A 20,746-nucleotide genomic window follows, 5' to 3' on the forward strand; every position below is an offset into this window, starting at 1 on the left:
AGTCTGTTCACCTGATGGGAGGGAAATAACAGAATAAGCATAACAACCACAGCAGCAGCCTTCCAGAGCAGGATGCGAGCTCGCATCTAGAGGGTCTAGTGCCCACTCTTTGAAAAACAGGTCAAGACCCACTGTGCACCCAGAAAAAAATTACTGAGATTCCCATAAAGCAAGTCACACTGTGTCTCAAAAGAAGTCAGCTGCTTCAGGAATCAAGAGAGTCACTTTGAACAGTGGTGCTTTGACATCTGTGGAAGAAGTCATATGAACTCTTATAAAGAGAATGTTTAAGGGGTCAGCAGCCTCCCTGGAAAATTCAGGAAAACACAAGAGAGGGGATGGTTTTCATCTTTTCATGAAGTTCTTTTCCAGAGCTACTGAGGTCCTCTGCAGAGAGTAGATGTTCCGCTTCACTCGATCCTCCAGAGAGGACTTAGACGCGCTCTCCAGCTTCATGCGGCTAGGAGAGAAGACATAAGTAACAACACTCATCAACTGGCAACTATCTGGCAGGCTGCTGCAGCCATAAAGCAGCTGTAGAAACACAAGCATTTGAAGCCCTCAGAGATAACTTTCAAGTGACTATCTAGAACTGAATTTTCAAACCAATGTCCATAAGGAAAAATGATCTGTTTTGGAAATAAGTCAAAGCCTCATTGGAAATAGGCTTCCTGGACTATGAGTTCTTATTTAAAAGGAAGGGGGTTCAATGAAAATACCATTCCCTTCTCCTCCCTGCAAATCAAAATCATCCCACTGTCTGGCCAGATGCAGGGAGTTATAACAAAGGTGGTATAGGGGTGGAGCTCCCTGTCTCTGCACAGAAAGGAACACAGAGAATACAATGAATCCAGTTGCTACTGCCTCCTTGGGACCACCCCATGAACACAATGAGGCAGAAGGATGTACTCACTGGATAAACTTCCCATCCCGGGAGTCCAGCTTTTCCAGCCTCTGCTCCCGTTCTTCATCCTTAGCATGCCGCTTAAGGGTGTTCAGTCTCTCTTCTTCCCGCCACTTGGCATTTTCCATCATCTCTTGCCGCTTTCGCTCTAATTCCTCTGATGAGAGTTTTCTGTAGAACACCAAAGTCATCTTATTAATCTACTTCCTCCCAGCAAAAGCCAGAAACACCACCGGATGTTACTCTGTGAGAAACTGTTTTATGGGAGAAAGCCAAGTTCTCCAGTCCACTGCTGTCTTTCCGTGGAAATGCCCAGCTGAGTGATAAGTTTGGTATGCGTTTTCCTTCCTTCCTCACACCATGGTCAAGTGGTTTTATCCAAATTTCAAAAACTTTTAGAGAAGAATCCCATATTCTCACTCTATAATCTCTGGAGTGATTATTCTGTAACATTAAATATGAAATAAACTGAGAATTTATCAGGAGCCTAAATATACAGCAATTACATTCCTATTATACAACAACTTTAAGACAGAGAACCAAGGTATTTACTAAGTCACTGATACCACCTACCCACTAGAGATTCTTAGAAATTCATGGGTATACCATGAGTATTAGGTCTAAACTAGAAGCTAGAAGTCACAAGAATTCAACTCAACCTCAGAAAGTAATAGGTAGGTCTTCTTTTCAAATTAGTTGCAAATTAGTTAGAGCAAGAACAGGTAATGAACCAGTTTAAGCACTAGTAAACAAAGTCAGATGTCCAAATCCACTGCTTCTCAAATGAGTGTGCACAGATCCCCCTTTAAAAGCAAAAATATAAGGGAGTGGGAGAGGAACAAATTTAAGAACTTAAGACACTTAAACTTGACAGTTATCTATAATGAAATGACAGGCTCCCTTTCAAAAATTCCACTATACAAAATTTGTAAAACCTCAAAGAGAATGGGGAGAAGATAACACTGGATAAGAGATGTCAAAAACCGTTGGAAGATCAAAGTGGAGGGAATGATAACTGCCTTAAACAGATTAGAAGAAACTAAATCCTAAGCCTGACACTGATCAGAAGCAAGCAGATTCACACTGCCAGGAAAGGCTCAGGAAGTGCAGGCACCAAGCACTTTGGAGAACTGCAGTGAGGCAAAGGGGTGAAAAGTAAGGGATTACTTTAAAGGACTAATCACTCCTGTGTAAGGAGCAATTAAGACATATCCATCCATACACCAAGCTTGGAGAAGCTGTGACTGCCATCCCAAACATTTTCAGGAGACCATTCAGAGAGTGGCTCCTCTGGTGATTTCTGAAGATAAGATGCAGAGGCATCAGGCATGGCAGAGGAAGCTGGCTGGGCTACCAGGGCAAACCAGCAATAAAGCTGAAGTCCACAGACTTAACACTGAGACTCTCAGCCCGCACTGGGATCTGTGTCTCCCAGAAGGCCAGGAGCCAGACTATAGCACTTGGTCAGTCAACCAGAGGATACTTCTCCAGAGCAATCTAATAGGCCCTGACAAGAGAACCAAAGATAATGATCTAAGATTGTTCCTAGCTAAAAACCAGTTGAAATCCAGTTTCCCACCAGTAGACAAGCTCTGCCCATACATATGCACAAAATCCATACATTAAAGATTCTGGGCTTTTATTCCTGGGAGAGAGAGGTCTTGGGAACTTGAGCTCATTTGAAATCACAAAACTCAACAAAACATAAAAGGGAGATGAGAGAAGCGGACAAGATAAATTCAAGTGATGGCAGATGGTAAGAGACTGAAACACAAAGCAAGATCTGGAAAAGCAGAGTCATGTGCTGACCAGGAACCTTAAAATATATGAAAAAGCACACAGCTCATGAGCATCCACGCCAGAGAGGAGCAGGAATCACAGCGCAGCTGACGCACCGACCCAGTGTCACCAGTAAAACATGAAGTTGTAAGTAATATTCTCTGGGAAGGCAGAGAACTATGCTTTGGAAAGCTGCCAGCCAAAATAATTAAACCTTTTAAAAAAAGATTCTGTTCCCTGGAAACGCAGAGATGAAGAATTCAGAGTAAAAAGGAATCTTAGGGTCCACCACCTCTCTTCTAACAACACAGTGAAAAAAAAGAGGTGGTTACAGATTGCCAGTGGTTCTCAGCAGTGGCTGCACCAGGAGTCACTGGGAGCTTGAAAGTACTAATGTCTGGGTCCACCCCCAGAGATTATGTTCTAACAGGGCTGGAGATAGCTGGGTAATGGGGAACATACCGAGGGGCAGCTGGGTAATGCGAAGTTTTTCATTTAAGCTTCCCAAGTGATTCTAACGTGCAGCCACTTTGCTTGGTCAGGAAAAGGATGTTCATAAAAGTCACTCATCTCCTGTAAACTTCTACTAAGCAACCAAAATCCTGAGGGACAGCCTTTCATGGGCACAGGCAACTCCCCTCAGGTCCCGCAGGTGCACTCCCAATTCTATCTGACCACCCCACAACCAACTCAAACAGAGTCCACCTGACAATGGGTGTCTGCCTCAGAGAGAACATCCTGCTTTTCAGCTGATGCATCAGGAAAGGAACACTCTCTTAAGAAAAGCTTCTCTGTGGAATCTCTCTGGGAAGTATCAGGCTGACAGATGTTGAGGGTATTTTTAATCAAATTGTTCATTAAATGAAAACGATTTACTTTGTCCTCTCGATGTACCTCATTTTGGACATGATAAATAAAAGGTGAGAGATTCTCCACCTGCCCTGGCTTGAACCCCTCCAGGGCTCAGGCAGCCTGGGCTCTTGACTCACCTGGTATACCCAGGAGCATGCCGCCTTTGGTAAACCTCTTTTTTAGGCGATGGGCTCTTAGTTCGGTCTCTCTCTCTCCTTGTTACCTTAGAATTGTGCCTGTAACAGACACAGGGGGCAGAGACGTTTAGCATATCCCTCAAACAGAAGACCAGTTAACAGTTTTAGAATTATATCCCACATTGGGCCTCCCCTGGTGGCGCAGCGGTTGAGCACTGGGCTGCGAGGCTGCCTGCAGCCTCTGCAGTGCCGGTTCCCGGCCACCAGCGAGGGTCCCACATGGCACAACAGACCTCTCCTGTCTCGCCCGCTGCTCCCCTCCGCAGTGTATTTCGTCAGTCTGCCTGTCCTGTTCCCTGCTCTGGCGAATTCTCTCACCCTCCCGCGCTTCTGACTGTGCCCAGTGCTTGTATAAATTAAAAAAAAAAAAAAAAAAGAATTATATACCACATTGAGAGGAAAGAGGGCAGAAGTGGAAGAAAAACGAAGGCATAAGGACACCAAGATTTCAAGATTTGATATGAAACTCATTCCAAGACTCCCCATATATTAAAAAAGGAGTTCCAGGGTAAGCTTCACTTTGAGGTAGGTGGAGGAAAATGATGTGATGGCAGTAACAAAGCAAAGACAGACAAAAGCAAGTACCTGCTCTGACCAGCTCCACACTCACAGGTTATTTCCCATGAATTCCCACACTCACTGTTTGCTTGGCCTTGGGGAGTGTGACCTTCTGCCCAGGGAACGCGACCTCCTGTCCCGAGACCCTGCTTCTCTGGTACTCTTCTTGCTGGCATGTCTGGGAGGTGAGTGGGAGGAGCTTCTGGATCTGGAATGGTTCTTCAACCTGTGTACTCCCTTTTGTTGAGCCGTCAGAGGACCCTGCAGTCTTTGGCTATGGTCAGAGTCCCTAATCTGTACCATCAAGGAAAGGGAGAAAAGCTGTTCAGAGGAAAATCCAGAAATTCAGGAAAATACTATGAAGCCGGGGCCTCCCTGGTGGAGCAGGCAGTTGAGCACAGCGCTGTGAAGCTGTCCACAGCCTCTGCAGTGCCAGCTCAATCCCCGCCAGCCTCGGAGCAACCCACATGGTGAGCAGACCTTTCCTGTCTTGCCCACTGCTCCCTTCAGCAGTGTATTTCGTCAGTCTGCCTGTTCTGTTCCCCGCTCTGTTTCTGGTGAATCCTCTCACCCTCCCGCACATCTGGCCTATACCCCGGTTCTTGTATAAATAAAATAAATCTTAAAAAAAAAAAAAAAAGAAAAATATTATGAGGCAGAAGGAGCCCAGTGAGGATACCAATCCCATTGGATCACAGAGAACCAAACTTAGGAAAGTTATCTCAGTTACCCCCTAAATGAATGAGCTCCCCCTCCACCCTCCCAGCTGGTTGGCTCTTCATTTACAGTCTAAGGAGGAGAAGAAGCAGCTCATAGAGGACATGACCGAGGGTTAAAAGCACCAAGGGGAAGATAGGGGGACATACATTTGCCAAGTATACTTAAAATGTATACTTAAAATGCATCCACTTCCTAAAAATCACCTACAGAGGGATGAGCAGAAAGCCTAAATACCCCACTGGTGGTTTGGCCTCTCTGCTCAGAGGGCCTTCTGCCATGGTCAGAAGCTCAGAGATAAGGAATGGGCCTGTTCCCCAGCAGCCCCAGTCTTTGTCACCCAAACTCTTCTTCCAACATGATGCTTGATTGGCTGCTAAAAATGTTCTCTATTCAAAAGGCTGTCAGGTTGACATATTCCATTTCCCACAGTCTCTCCTTTTGAGAAGCCTATATCTTACCTGTAAGCCATATCCAGGGACTTTGGACAAAACAGGACAAGAATTTGCCATCTTCTTTTGAGATCTAAGAGGTTAAAACACACACTCATTGACATGGAAAATGCCTGACAGTCCATGTTAAATCTCTTATGAGGAAATGTGCTTCCTGCTTCAAATGTGGCCTTCCCCACCTCCCAGCCACTACTTGGGAGTGTGTTTCTCTATTTGGACTGTCTTTGCTGGAAGAAGGCATCAGCAGAGTCATGTTTTTCCTGTGAAAATTCGTGGGCCTAGCTTTGCAGCCCCAACGCCTGAACACATTCTCCTCTCACCTCGTGCTGCTATTCCAGGGACTAATAGTGAGTCAGCAGCAACAGCGCCGACTGCTCCCACAGAGAAGACACACAGAATGGGCCCCGGTGGGCCCAATAATCCATTAAAAAAAAAAAGTCTACAGAAAACCCACTTCAGTCTTGGAGGAATCACAAGCTAAAATGAAAGTCACGGCTAGAATGTGTGACCTAAGACCTATGACGCCACGGTCCACTCTCTCAGGAGTCATGCTAAGATCTCCAAGGAACTCCAGTGCTAGATGGCAGACTGTGAGCACAGAGCCCATATCCAAGGGTTCATCACCACTGAAACCCCAGTACCTGGCAGTGCCTGGCTGGTGCTAGGTTAATACCTGTGGAGTGATTGAATGAGTGAATCAATGATGAGGGAGGCCCAGCCCAACATCCTCACCTCCCCCGGCTACGCTCATCCTCGCTGCTGCACCGATCGCTACTTGAGCTTCTGTGCTTGTGTTTCTTGTGCTTCTTTTTCTTCTCCTTCTTTTTCTTTTTCTCCTTTTTTTCCAGACTCATTTGCAACTAGAAAATGCCCAGAACATAATCAAGCAAGATTACTGAGACCCCTGTCAGTCTCTCTGAGGGGACTAAGACAAGTACCAATTACCTAACTCCATGCCCCTAGGTCTATGGGGGTCCAGGACATTGTCAGAGGTTCCCCATCAACAAGAATGGGGGGAGGGGGTCTTCACTGTGGCTATACACAAACACCCCCTACACTACTGAACAGAAGCGCTGGTGGGGGCCTCCCTGGTGGCACAGGCTGTTGAGCGCAGCGCTGTGAAGCCGTTAGCAGCCTCTGCAGTGAGGGTTCAATCCCAGCCGGCCGCAGAGAAACTGACATGGCACAGCAGACATCTCCTGTCTTGCCCGCTGCTCCCCGCAGCAGTGTATTTCAGTCAGTCTGCCTGTTCTGTTTCCCGCTTTGTCTCTGGTGGATCCTCTCACCCTCCCGCACATCTGGCCTGTACTCCAGTTCTTGTATAAATAAATCTTTAAAAAAAAAAAAAAGCCCTGGTGGACGGGGCTAGGAATTTGTTTTTTTAATGGTCCCTAGAACCACCGCCTAGTATTTTCATTCTAGGTCAAAAGAACTCCAACTATGCTGAAAGCAAACAGAGGACACTGCAAAATTAATCTCTTGTTTTCCCTTCCAAGTGACCCCAGAAACAATCATATATATCATGTGAATGATGAGTGGGCCTCATGCCCCCGATCTCCTAAACACGCTGTCTCATCATAATCTGTCCATACGTCTGTCCACAGACATAGACCTTACCCTCTTTTTCTGGAAAAATGGTATCACATGGTATATTAATCAAAAGACATGAAAGAGGAAATCAAGTTTAATTAAGCTGGATAAACTAAGATTGCTAAAATCATCAGAGAAGGTCTCTAAGAGACAACAATTTTAAAGGCCATTCTGTTTTCCTTCTCATAAGAGTAAATGGAGAGGGCCTCCCAGGTGGCGCAGTGGTTGAGCGCTGGGTTGTGAAGCTGCCCGCAGCCTCTGCAGCGCAGGTTCGATCCCCAGCTGCTCCCCAGCCACCGGAGGAGGGTCCCACATGGTGCGCAGACCTCTCCTGCCGCCCGCTGCTCCCCTCAGCAGTGTACTTCGGTCCTTCTGCCTGCTCTGCTCCCTGCTCTGACTCTGGTGAATTCTCTCACCCTCCCGCGCTTCTGACTGTACCCAGTGCTTGTATAAATAAATATATGTATCTTTAAAAAAAAAAAAAAGTAAATAGAGAGACATCCTCATCGTGAGTAGTTAAAAGATACTCTTGGTGTTTATTTGAGATAGCACTTACCAATTCTTTGATTTTCTTCATTTTCACAGGATTATTCAATACCTCTCTTTTTTTCTCCTCTTCTTTCTTCCTACAGAAAGAGAAGAAAGTACAAAAATCATGACCATTTCTTTTGGAAAGGAGAGTAAGTCATTCAGTCTACTCTCCACAATTCTATGTAGCAATTGTTATCGCAGAACAGATAGGCTGGACAGGATCTATCTTGAAGTCTACATAATGGTCTGCAAGCTAGAAATCATCCCCAAATCTGCACAAGGGACTGAACACTGTGGTAAAGTCCACACCAGTTCCCTATGGTGCAAGGAAGTGAGTGAGGGCGTCTAATTGTCATTAGGCTTCATGTCCAGGGCTTTCCAACCAGTGAAGGACATGGGTGTCATCCAGTGAATGAAGTGGTTGCTTTGTAACTACCAGCTGCAACGTATCAGTCCTACTGCCACTGTTTAGCATGACAAGCTCCTGGGAAACAGAGAATGGATTCCTCCTTTCAAGATGCTTTACTCTCATATATTGTTCATAGAAGAGTAAACCAGCCAAACTTCTTGGATGACAATTTGGCAAAACTTAAGACAATCTGCACATACTCTTTAATCTTACAAATTCTTCCTTCAGAACATGTTACTATAAGGTAATAACCAAGGAAGGTCACTACAAAATTGTTCTTATTACAATGAAAATTTGGAAACAGGTTAGGGACCAAATAGGAGACCAACATTCACAGCATCATTCACAATGGCCAAAAGGTGGAACTTACCCAAATGTCCATTGACAGATGAAGGAATAAACAAAATGTGGTATATATGCACAATGGAATATTATTCAGTTTGGAAGGAAGGAAATGCTGATATCTGCTACAACATGGATGAGCCTTGAGGATGTTATGCTAAGTGATGTCAGCCAATCACAGTACAATTTCACTTATATCAGGTTCCTAGAGTTGTCAAACTCATAGAAATGGGTCAAGGGGCCTCCCTGGTGGCACAGGAGTTAGGTCTGAGCGTTATGGAGCTATCACTGCTGCGTCCTGAGTTCAATCCCCAGCCAGGGAGCTAACCTACACAGCGCAGCAGACCTCTTCTGTCTCGCCCAGTGCTCCCCTCAGCAGTGTATTTCAGTCAGTCTGCCTATTCTATTCCCCACTCTGTCTCTGGTGACTCCTCTCACCCCCCTGCACCTCTGGCCTGTACCCCAGCTCTTTCATGCATAAATAAATAAATCTTTAAAAAAATTAAAAAAAGAAATGGAATGTCAAATGGTGGGGTTCAGGGGGGAGGGAAAATGAAGAGCTGTTGTTTAATGGTTATAGAGTTTTAGTTTTGCAAGATGAAAAACCTCTGGAGGTTAGTTGAACAACAATGTAGATATACTTATTACTAAACAGTACATCTGAAATGGTTAAGCCAGTACATTTTAAGTTATGTGTCTTACCACAACTTTTAAAAGAAGAAAATTCAACATAGGCTACAACAGGGATGAAACTTGAAGACATTATGCTGCCTGAAATAAGCCAGTCACTAAAAACAAATACGATGTGACTCCGCTAATCAGAAGTAATTGGAATAGCCAAACTCTCAGAGACGGAAAGTTGAATGGAGGTTGCCAGGGCTTGGGGGTAGGGAGTAAGAAGGCGTCACTGCTGCATGAGTCTAGGGTTTCCGTCCAAGATTATGAAAAAGTTCTGAAGATACACATGCTGGCGAGGGCCACAGCAAAATGTGAAGGTATTAAAGCCCCTGAACTACACAATTAAAAATGGCTGAGATGGTCAATTTTGTGTTATTATATTTTACCACTCTTTAAGAAGCTAACAAACAAAAAGCTAACAAAATGGGAGCAAATATTTACATATACATAGCTAGTCCTAACTTTAAAAGAATTTTCAAAAGAAGAAATGTAAATAACAAATGAGCATTTTTCAATGTTCAACCTTTCACATTTTAAATAAAATAATGCAAATTAGATAAAAAAGACAAAACAAAAGCCACAGACAGATCCCTTTTAGCACCCAAAATGCAGTTCCACTTTGACTTATTACATATTAGGGCTTCTTTTTAAAGGACTCTGCTATCGGAAAAAAAAAAAGGATGAAGGTCTGTTCATTCACTGAGACATCTCTACATATAACTCCACATTTCTAAGAAACTACCAGACTCTCTCACTTGCTTCCACCTCCTGTTTTCATTTTAGGACCAAAGGTAAATGAATACACCTGATCTGACCCAGCGCATCTGTCGATCTCTTCCTACAAGGCCTAGATCAGGCACCCTTCATGGAGCCCTCCCCTGCATTTGGAAGTCCAAATGCAGACAGATCCTTTCACACGGCAGACAAAAAACAAGGGAAAGGAACTATGAAGTGAAAGAATCAAGGGCCTTAGCAACAGCTATCGCATCTCTGTAACTAAGCCCCCTCCCATTAGTACCTGATGATGAAGAGAGGGTCCTCCCGGATTTTGCTGGCCATGTCAAGAAGGGAATTGGCACCCGATGGAGCAAAGATAGAGCCTGGGAGGAGTCCTGTCTCAGAAGAACAGCCTGCCTCCTTCTCCTCCATCTTCTCAAAAACATATTTGTCGATGGGGCGCCCCAGCAAGTACTCGTCCCGGTTCACCATCCCGCCAGGGCCCTGGTACATCCAGTCCAATTTCTCTTCTTTTTTCCTAGTTCAAGGGAAAAAAAAACATAACAAAAGAAAATGTATGCTTTTGCAGACCTACACACAGACCTACACAGAGAAGCCAAACACAAGGGTCACTGGAGGATGGTGAGCCTTTAATTGCTTGAAAGACACCACGGCTGTGATTCCCATCATAGAGATCCCACCCCAGACTTGCACAATTCACCAGGGCACAGCTCCTCCTCATGCTCCTCCACCTTGACTCCAGCAGTGTGAGTAAGACCAGACAAGCTGAGTGGAGTCTGACCCCAGTGTCACAATCAATTCTTCATTTGTATTTCTCAAACCTATAGTTTTAATAGGAAAAAATAATTCTAAAGGGTTATGACCTTCTATTATTGCTTAAGTTAGTCTTATTTAAAATATCCATGATGAGGGCCTCCCCGGTGGCGCAGCAGTTGAGCGCTGGGTTGCGAAGCTGCCCGCAGCCTCTGCAGCGCTGGTTCATTCCCCGGCTGCTCCTCAGCCACCGGAGGAGGGTCCACATGGTGCACAGACCTCTCCTGCCACCCGCTGCTCCCCTCAGCAGTGTACTTCGGTCCTTCTGCCTGCTCTGCTCCCCGCTCTGGCTCTGGTGAATTCTCTCACCCTCCCGCGCTTCTGACTGTACCCACTGCTTGCATAAATAAATAAATGAATCTTAAAAAAAAAAAAAGAAAAGAAAAAAAAGAAGTCTACTCCCTGAAGACTTCAATTTAAAATAAATAAATAAATCTTTTAAATAAATAAATGAAATAATAAAATATCCACAATGATACTAGGAAAATATTTATGCTAATGGATGGTATATATAATCTTAAAAACACAAACTAAAACCAAAAAAGTCATTGAATTGAGGACCTCCTCAGTGGCGCAGGCGGTTGAGCGCTGCACTTGGAAGCTGTCCAAGGCCTCTGCAGTGTGGGTTCAATCCCGACCGGCCATGGAGATTCCCACATGGCGCAGCAGACCTCTCCTGTCTCACCCACTGCTCCCCTCAGCAGTGTATTTCGTCAGTCTGCCTGTTATGTTCCCCGCTCAGTCTCTGATGAATCCTCTCACTCTCCCTTGCATCTGGCCTGTACCCCGGTTCTTGTATAAATAATCTTTTAAGAAAAAACATTGAATTGAATGTTATAGATAATACTGTTTTATGAAACTGATTTGTTGCTTGCAGTGTGAATGTGCTGGTGGCTGCTTGACCACACGCTCTGTGGAACTCAGGTTTTTTGTTGTGTGAGGATTCAGTTTTGTCACTATTTTATTCTCTCAGAACCACAGGGAAGTGTTTGGCATAATATTGTGATGTAGTCTGGCTTAAAGCATTAATTTACTTATTGAGTTATCTCTGGTCTTTCCCATTTTCCTCTCAAATGTAGTATGCCTGGTGCTCATGGGACAATGATCCTCAAAATAGTACAGACACTCTTTTTTTTCTTTTTTTTTTTTTTTAATTTTTTTTCTTTTATAGAGGCATGTTTTATTTATTTATTTGTTTGTTTGTTCGTTTGTTTCGTTTATACATGCACTGGGTACAGTCAGAAGCGCGGGAGGGTGAGAGAATTCACCAGAGCCAGAGCAGGGAGCAGAGCAGGCAGAAGGACCGAAGTACACTGCTGAGGGGAGCAGCGGGCGGCAGGAGAGGTCTGCGCACCATGTGGGACCCTCCTCTGGTGGCCGGGGAGCAGCCGGGAATCGAACCGGCGCTGCAGAGGCTGCGGGCAGCTTCGCAACCCAGCGCTCAACCACTGCGCCACCGGGGAGGCCCTACAGACACTCTTCATGTCACTGAGATTGTTCTTGGTGATAGAATGATCCAGAATGAGCTTATTTCCAATTGTTCTCAAAATATAAGCATAATACACAAACTTTGTAACAAGACTGGAGAAGCCCTGAGCAGAGTCATGCCCTAAGTTTTTCCCCATAATTTGCTTGAGATGTGTGCATAGTCTCTCTCCGTGGTGAGCTCCCTGCCAGCAAGCACCACTTCTTCCTGGTACCACCTGGGGTGCTATGTTCTGCCCACGCATGGGGCTGTAGCTTAAGGACTGTAGCTGTAAGAATAAATCCAAGACCATAGCCATTAAAAGCAGGCCAACTACAAAGTTGAGAAGCAGCTTTGTAGTTTGGGGAGTTCTGTCTGCCACAACCGACAGCAGTACAGTTCAAGTTCAAGGGAAGGAGGACCCCTGGAGCTCCATCACAAGTGCTGCTTTAACAGGAGCCACAATGGCAGTGAGAAAGGAAGCAGTGGCTGTGGCTATTGGCCGTCCTGGGTGGCATTCTCTAAGGTTAACCAGAGGAACTGGAATCCTGTTAACAAGATGTGCCTCTGTGCAGTTCTAGGTTTGCATTGCATGTAGACCTAGGTTTGCTGGGGTCCCCTCCCAGTTTCCTTCAACCCACTTACCACCTCCATCTTTTGGAGACTATTGACAATATTAATTGGACTTCCTTCCCAGGATTTCTTTAACAGAATGAGCTATAGTTCAAGAAGGATTTTAGAAGACCGAGATAAAGTCTATTTTTAAACCATAGATGGGACAACTATGGTCAAATTGGCTATGAAGAGACATTTAGCACTGTTTTCTATTTAAAAGAAGATAGGGAGGCCCCCCTGGTGGTGCAGGGGTTAAAGTCTCAGCACTATCAAGCTATCACCAGCCACTGCAGCATGAGTTCAATCCCCAGCCAGGGAACTAACCCACAAGGTGCAGCAGACCTCTCCTGTCTTGCCCACTGCTCCCCTCAGCAGTGTCCTGTCATCTGCCTGTCCTGCTCCCCACTCTGTCTCTGGTGAATCCTCTCATCCCCCTCCACCTCTGGCCTATACCCCAACTCTTGTATGCATAAATAAAAATAAATCTTAAAAAAATAAATAGGGCCTCCCTGATGGCGCAAGGGATTAAGACACAACCTATAAAGCTATCACCAGCCACTGTAGCATGAGTTCAATCTCCAGCCACGGAGCTACCCACACGGCGCAGCAGACCTGTCCTGACTCACCCGCTGCTCCCTCAGCAGTGTATTTCAGTCAATCTGCCTGTTCTGTTCCCCACTCTGTCTCTGGAAGAAGGCCTTCCGCTCAGCCTTCTTCCATACCTCTGGTCTGTACTCCAGTTCTTGTATACGTATATAAATAAATCTTTTTTAAAAATAAATAAATAAATAGAAGAATATGGGGGAGAGGATGTATGAAAAGACAACAGATGATCCCCAGAATATTTTACTCACCGCTGATAGTCCTGCTCTGAGTTCCTTAAAACTTTAAGGCCTATGGCCTTTTGCAATCAGTTATTCTCTTCACCTTCAGATTTTCTTATTGTTTGAATAACAGGATACCGAAAACCAGGCAAAAAAATCCCCAAGAAAATGACTGTCTTGTTTCACTATTATTTGTCCTTCAGTTCTTCATCTTCTAAGCACTTATTACACACACACACACACACACACACACACACACCTGAGTTCGATCCCCAGCCAGGGAGCTGACCCATATGGTACAGAAGACCTCTCCTGTCTCACCCACTGCTCCCCTCAGCAGTGTATTTCAGTCAGTCTGCCTATTCTGCTCCCCACTCTGTCTCTGGTGAATCCTCTCACCACCACCCCCACACATACACACCTCTAGCCTATATCCCAGTTCTTGGATGCATAAATAAAAAAAAAATCTTTTAAAAAAATTAAAAATAAGACATAATGGTGCTCACTTCGGCAGCACATATACTGAAAAAAATAAATAAATAAGACATAATAGTTAAGAGCACTAGCTCTGGTATCAGGTAACATGCATTTGAAGACTGGCTCTGAAGCCTGACAACTTCTCTGAGACTTGGTGTCCTTACCTGTAAAATGGGGATAAATCAGTACTTACCTCACAGGGTTGCTGGAAATTAAATAAGTCAATGAATTAAGAATCCAAGACACAGAGCAGGGACAAAAAACACTCACTGGTCTCTTTATTACCTATGTTGGTGTTTGTCTCTCCCCCACCAGGTTTTTTAAAACTCCTTGAGAGTAGGGAATCACAGTTTACTCACCTGTGAGTTCTAAACAGTTGCCTAATGTGTTCAGTCTCTGACAATGAATGGGCAATGGACCTTGAGCTAGGCAGCACTTTTTAAAAGAAAAGCAGGTATTAGTGACAGAGGGATTTTAAAAGGAGATGTCAAAGGTGACAGGGATGATGCCTGTGCATTCTTAACACTAGCAAGCACAGAGAATGTGGGGCTAGTTATTCGTTCACTTGTCAGCATTTACACAGCATACTTCCTGTGTGCCAGACTAATGAGTAAGGCCAGAAGGACGAAAAAAAATTCAGGCAGCCAAGCTGCTCACAGGCTACTGGACAAGGCACACCTGTCAACAAATGATGAAACCGTGTGGATGTGAATTAGTCTTCTGTTGAGATGACTCTGGGACACTCAAAGTAGGCAGATGATTGTACAGTGATAGGAGAGTGGAAGGAGTAGGTTAGTAGGACTTGAGGATTCAAAGATTCTTAAAGATTTGAGAGAGACCAGAGGGAGAGCAGTGAGCCACGGAGACTATGAACAGTAAAGAGATGAAAGAGAAGAAGCAAAGTAAGTATAGAAAAGAGAAGAGATAATATGAAGAGGTAGGAAGACCAGGCTATAGGCTAAGGAGCAAAATGTTTCCATGGCAGGACAACTAGCTTAAATACAGAAAAAAGGATATGAAAAATGAATACAGAAGCTCCTATAAAGTAGTACTTTCATGGCGCTAGCTAATCTTAAAAGAACTCAAATAGGGGGCCTCCCCGGTGGCACAGCGGTTGAGCGCTGGGTTGCGAAGCTGCCCGCAGCCTCTGCAGTGCAGGTTCGATCCCCAGCCAGGTTCGATCCCCAGCTGCTCCCCGGCCACCAGAGGAGGGTCCCACATGGCGCACAGACCTCTCCTGCCGCCCGCTGCTCCCCTCAGCAGTGTACTTCGGTCCCTCTGCCTGCTCTGCTCCTCACTCTGGCTCTGGTGAATTCTCTCACCCTCCCACGCTCTGACTGTACCCAATGCTGTATAAATAAATAAATGAATGAATGAACGAATGAATGAATGAATCTTTAAAAAAAAAAAACAAAAACCTCAAATAGGGCCTCCCTGGTCATGCAAGGGGTTAAGATGCAACCTATGAGGGCCTCCCCTGGTGGTGCAGCGGTTGAGCGCTGGGCTGCAAAGCTGCCTGCAGCCTCTGCAGTACCGGTTCGATCCCTGGCCCCCCGCGAGGGTCCCATATGGCACACACACCTCTCCTGCCGCGCCCACTGCTCCCCTCAGCAGTGTATTTCAGTCAGTCTGTCTATTCTGCTCCCTGCTCTGGTTCTGGTGAATTCTCTCACCCTCCTATGCTTCTGACTGTACCCAGTGCTTGTATGAATAAATAAATCAATCTTGAAAAAAAAAAAGACACAACTATCCGCAGCCACTACAGCACTTGTTCGATCCCTGGCCAGCCAGGGAGCTACCCACATGGTGCAGCAGACCTCTCCTGACTTGCCCACTGCTCCCCTCAGCAGTGTATTTCAGTCAATCAACCTGTTCTGCCACGTGCACTGGGAATGATAGTATGACAGTACAGATTTCTCATTTGAGTCTATCTATGGTTTTTATTCAATTCTGATTCAGAACATACTGCATTTTTCATATTATTTATTTTTCTCAAAACATATTTACCCCCACCTCCTTTTACCAGATGGGTAGGGTTATTACGACCTGCTATTCCTCTCCTATATTACACAAGAGGAAACCGAAGTAGGGTAAAATTAAGTGGGACTGTCCCACCGCTTTCTTCTATGGGAATTCAATGCCCCTAAAATGAGGACATAAAACAGGACAGGGGGCACCACACATGCTGAGAGGCAGGATAAGGGCAATCTTCCTCAGTCACAGTTCTGTTAGTCACCTGCCTACACTTGACCATAAGGAATCAGGTATTCTCACTCCCTGGGTTCTAAGGAAGTAACCAAGGCACTCAAACTTGCTCCTAGACACATGGCTAGGCTAAGGGGTACAAAGCCAGCCCTAAACTCCTAGGTCAGGCTGACTCTGAAACCAAGCTTGCAATGAGTTTCTATGCAGCAATTGGATGATGCACCACCAGGCCGGTCCTGCAATTACCTACACACCAGGACCCACCCTCCCAACCCCAGTCCACTGCACCCTCAGCTCCTCACTTACTTGACAGCCCCGACATCCTCTGCATAACGCTGCATCTCTTCCCGGGCCCTCTCCTCCCGCAGCTCCCGCTGAAGTTCCTCAATCTTCTTCCGCTCCGCCTCATGCTTTTGCTCAGCTTTCCACACTTTCTCCACATTGCGGAGAGTCTGTGGGTGCCAGCTCTTCTTCAGATTCTGTGGTAAGTGAAAGGAAGGAAAAAACAATTCCGGGAGTAAGAGAATGGTGAGTTATATCTTGCCTGGCCTGGCCTCACTCCCCACTCACGCCATATGCCAAGGCAGGCATGTAAGACCAAGACATCTTTAATAATGGCAAAGGAGGCACCCAACACTCTCCCACACATCTGGAAGGGTTCTGAAGATTTATTTTATTTATTTATACACACAAGAACTGGAGTCTAGGCCAGAGGTGCAGGGGGTGAGAGCATTCACCAGACAAGAGTGGGGAGCAGAACAGGTGGATCTACTGAAATACACTGCTGAGGGGAGCAGCAGGCAAAACAGAAGAGGTCTACTGTGCCTTGTGGGTTAGTGCCCTGGCTGGGGAAGGAACTCACACCTAAACAGCTGGCGATAGCTTGATAGTGCTGAGACTTTAACCCCTGTGCCACCAAGGAGACCCATCAGAAGGGTTTTGTTCAAGTATATAAAGCTTCAAGTTAGAACAGGCCCTTCAAACACCTCTAATCAGAAATGCACGTGAATCTGACTTTCATTAGCTATACCTGAGTGGGGTTGTGGATAACAATACAGGAGAACAGAGCTTGAGTGCCTTTGGCACTGGATATTCATCTTATGAACTCAACTGTCTTTTCCTGAGTCACTTAATCTGTTACGTATGTGTGGTTCCCAGCCCCACCTCGCACCTTCCAATCTTCCTTCTCAAGAATCTCTCTTTGGTTTTGATCTCCCCTCACCCTCAAGAATCCTTCTTTTCTCCCTCCTCCCCATGAGTCACTGCTTTGGCTCAGCTTCCCAATCAGGGAAGGCTTCCTGGAGGAAGTGACTTCTAATTATAAATGAGTTTGGTATGGCTGGAGACAGTCAGGGTTCTCAAGATGAAGCCAACTAAGAAAGAAACAGATTAGAGTCTTATAAACCACATTAAGGAGTTGAACTTTATCCTGCTGACAGTGGGAAACACTGAATAGTCACATGCAGGTAAGAGACCTAACAAGCTATCCTGTGGAGAATGGATCAGAGAGCACCAAGATTGGAGACGGAAGTCCTGCAGACCAGTTAAGAATGAAAGGTAGGGGCCTCCCTGGTGGTGCAAGGGGTTAAGTCTCAGCACTATGAAGCTATCCACAGCCATTGCAATACCAGTTTGAGCCCCAGCCAGGGAGCTGACCCACATGGTGCAGCAGACCTCTCCTGTCTTGCCCACTGCTCCCCTCAGCAGTGTATTTCAGTCAATCCGCCTGTTCTGCTCCCCACTCTATGTCTGATGAATCCTCTCACCCCCCTCCACCTCTGGCCTGTACCCCACTTCTAGTATGCATAAATAAATAAATCTTAAAAAAAAAAAAATGAGGGCCTCCCCGGTGGCGCAGCAGTTGAGCGCTGGGTTGCGAAGCTACCCGCGGCCTCTGTGGTGCCGGTTCGATCCCCAGCTGCTCCCCGGCCACCGGAGGAGGGTCCCACATGGCGCGCAGACCTCTCCTGCCGCCCGCTGCTCCCCTCAGCAGTGTGCTTCGGTCCTTCTGCCTGCTCTGCTCCCCGCTCTGGCTCTGGTGAATTCTCTCACCCTCCTGCGCTTCTGACTGTACCCAGTGCATGTATAAACAAAACAAACAAACAAATAAATAAAAATAAACATGCCTCTATAAAAAAAAAAAAAAGAATGAGAGGCAGTTCCACAAGGTACCTGACGTGTGAAAGATATTAAAATGAAGGCTCCCAAAAAAAAAAAAAAAAAAAAAAAAAATGAAGGCTCCCTTTCTTCCTTTTCTCTGTCACTCCTGGTCCTCCATTTCCCATCTTCAGGTTATTCAATCTACTCATCCTTCCTTCCTTTCACTTGCCCCAACCCCCTCACTTTATTCTACTGGTCACTCCTCTCCCTCCTTAACACAGATGATTTTGCCTCCCAGAAAACATATGACAATGTCTGGAGACATTTTGGGGTGTCACAAATGGGGGAGGAGAGTTCTACAGGTATCTAGCGGCCAGAGGCCAAAGATGCTGCTAAATATCCTACAATGCACAGAACATCCTTCTACCCACAGATAAAAAAATTAACCCCAAATAATAGCAAAGTTGGAAAACTTTGGACTAGAGCTCTCTATTCCTAGACAGAGTTACCTAAAGAATACATTAAGTTAAAAAAAAAAAAAAAAAAAAAAAGAATACATTAAGTTAAACCACGCTTAGTGGCACATTTTTGACTCCCATTCTAACTGGTAATACAGACAAACTAATACTTCTATTGGACAGATGCCTAAACTGATCTATTTTCTTATTCCATTAGTTATACTTTTGAGAGGTTAGTATTTTCTAATCTTGTATTATCCTTTTATGGGTACATTTGCCCTATTTAAAATCTTAGCCTCCTACAAATGAACAATATAGTTTTTGTTTGTTTACTGTTCAGAGGTGGTAGGAATTTTGTTTTGTTTTGTTTATATTAATCATGCCATGAATTCCTAAGGTATAGGTTCCAGGAGCTCATGCTTCTTTCAGTTGTTCTCACTAAGTGTGCTTCTCTGGGTGGGGCAGGCTGGCACTTCAGATGAATCCAAGTACCTTTCTCCTTGGTTGCCCTCTTTTTCTGGTCATTTTCCCTCACATGTATCTTGGCTTTTAGAGGGCTTAATATGCAATACCAACATTAATTTTCCTGACAAGAATCTTGCCCTTGCTTGTTTTTACCTATCCTCATTGCACAGTGAGTAACACCATAGACTGTTTCCATTTTGCCATGGTGACATTTATGAGGCATTCCTTTTTGAACAGTGATTATTCTCTTGAAGTCCATAAGATCACCTTTCTGGTAGATTTCCAAGTATGTGGCCATAGGAACAACTCCATGTTTTCTAAAAGGTCTAGAGAACATATAGCAGGTGCTCTCCTCTTTCCCTTTATGTCGGTTTTGGTTTTTTGTTGTTTTTTGTTTTTTTTTTTTTTTGCATAAAAACACTGGAAGAAGGTGGTTCTGGCCAAATTGCTGAACTGTACAGCTTAAGAGAAATTGCCACATAATTTATATTCAGTGCTATGAGTTTAGAAAAAAGCTCTGTCACTACAGATCAGAATGCAGCACTGAAGGAGGAGTGGAAGGCACAAAGGTGAACATGAAGAAGATGCCCTCAAGTTTAAAATAAATCGCAGACATGTCTCAGGGGAGAACAGAATGGTCCACAAACCAGCCCAGGACATGACTGAACTCTCGCTGAGGAAAGGAGATATGTCCCAAAACCAGTTATAAAAACAAAACCTATGGGACAGTCTTTCGCATCTGTTTCCATTTCCTAGCCATAGTTCCAACCACTTCCTCCGTCCCAGCCTTTGCATAATTTCCAAACGACAGGGCCCCCACCAAGAAACTCAACACTGCCTGCCACTGTCGGCGACACACTTGGCACACCTTCCGAAGTCTCGGCCCGTGCCCCCGTGACCTACTGATCTGTCCCCTCTCCAAGGCTATGGACTCCTTCTCCCGAAAGCAGGGTTGCGCCGACGCGGTTACCACCCACAACCTCCACCCCCACCCCAGTTTCAGTCCCCAGCCTTAAAGTCTCCGGCCTCCGCCTCTCCCGCCCAGGCCTCCTTCACTTACCAGGTCGCCGCCCCCCATGGTGCTGGGGACGTTTCCTCACGGCGAGGCCCCGGAACTCCTAAACCGAGAAGTCACGTCGTGAAACAGTCCAGGGGCGACCTCCCCAGATGTGGTCTGCAAAACCGGCTGCCGTTTCCACTGTCTTATCCAGAACCCACTTCCGGGCGGGCGTCCTGTTACAGTGTCGGTGTCGCGGAACGATGACGTTACACGCGCTGTTGCGCTGTGCGGCCGCAGCGTCACGTGCAGATTCGCCGTCGGGGCTTGATGTCGCGCTGTCTGTAGTCTCTTTCGGACCCCCCGCCCCCCCTCCCCACCACCTCCCCGTAGGCCGGCCTCTCACCAGATTTTCCAGCGTGTGTGTTAAAACGCTAAGGCTGGTTTGGATTCGTTTTGCCGCGGGCCTCGCCGGCGCTCCTGTTGTCATGGCAACGCACCGCGGCGTCCCCAAGGCGCTCCACTCTACTGGGCGTTTCCCCCGCGGGCTCCAGCGCCTGCCAGCCTCGGCCACTACACC

At 45.8% G+C, this 20,746-nt stretch overlaps 1 protein-coding gene across 1 annotated transcript; it reads right to left on the minus strand.

Annotated features, from left to right (window-relative positions):
• Positions 1-345: 345 nt before the first annotated feature.
• On the minus strand, positions 346-20,247 carry CWC25 (CWC25 spliceosome associated protein homolog; the record flags this gene model as incomplete). Its single annotated transcript, XM_084238403.1, has 10 exons — positions 346-460; positions 914-1,075; positions 3,673-3,771; positions 4,373-4,584; positions 5,469-5,532; positions 6,192-6,319; positions 7,606-7,675; positions 10,028-10,264; positions 16,453-16,625; positions 20,230-20,247. 10 exons carry the CDS (start codon positions 20,245-20,247, stop codon positions 346-348), a joined length of 1,278 nt encoding a protein of 425 aa, XP_084094529.1.
• Between the last annotated feature and the right edge of the window lie 499 nt (positions 20,248-20,746).

This window comes from Talpa europaea, assembly GCF_964194135.1.
Source record: "Talpa europaea genome assembly, chromosome: 7".
In the NCBI taxonomy this organism is placed as follows: Eukaryota; Metazoa; Chordata; class Mammalia; order Eulipotyphla; family Talpidae; genus Talpa; species Talpa europaea.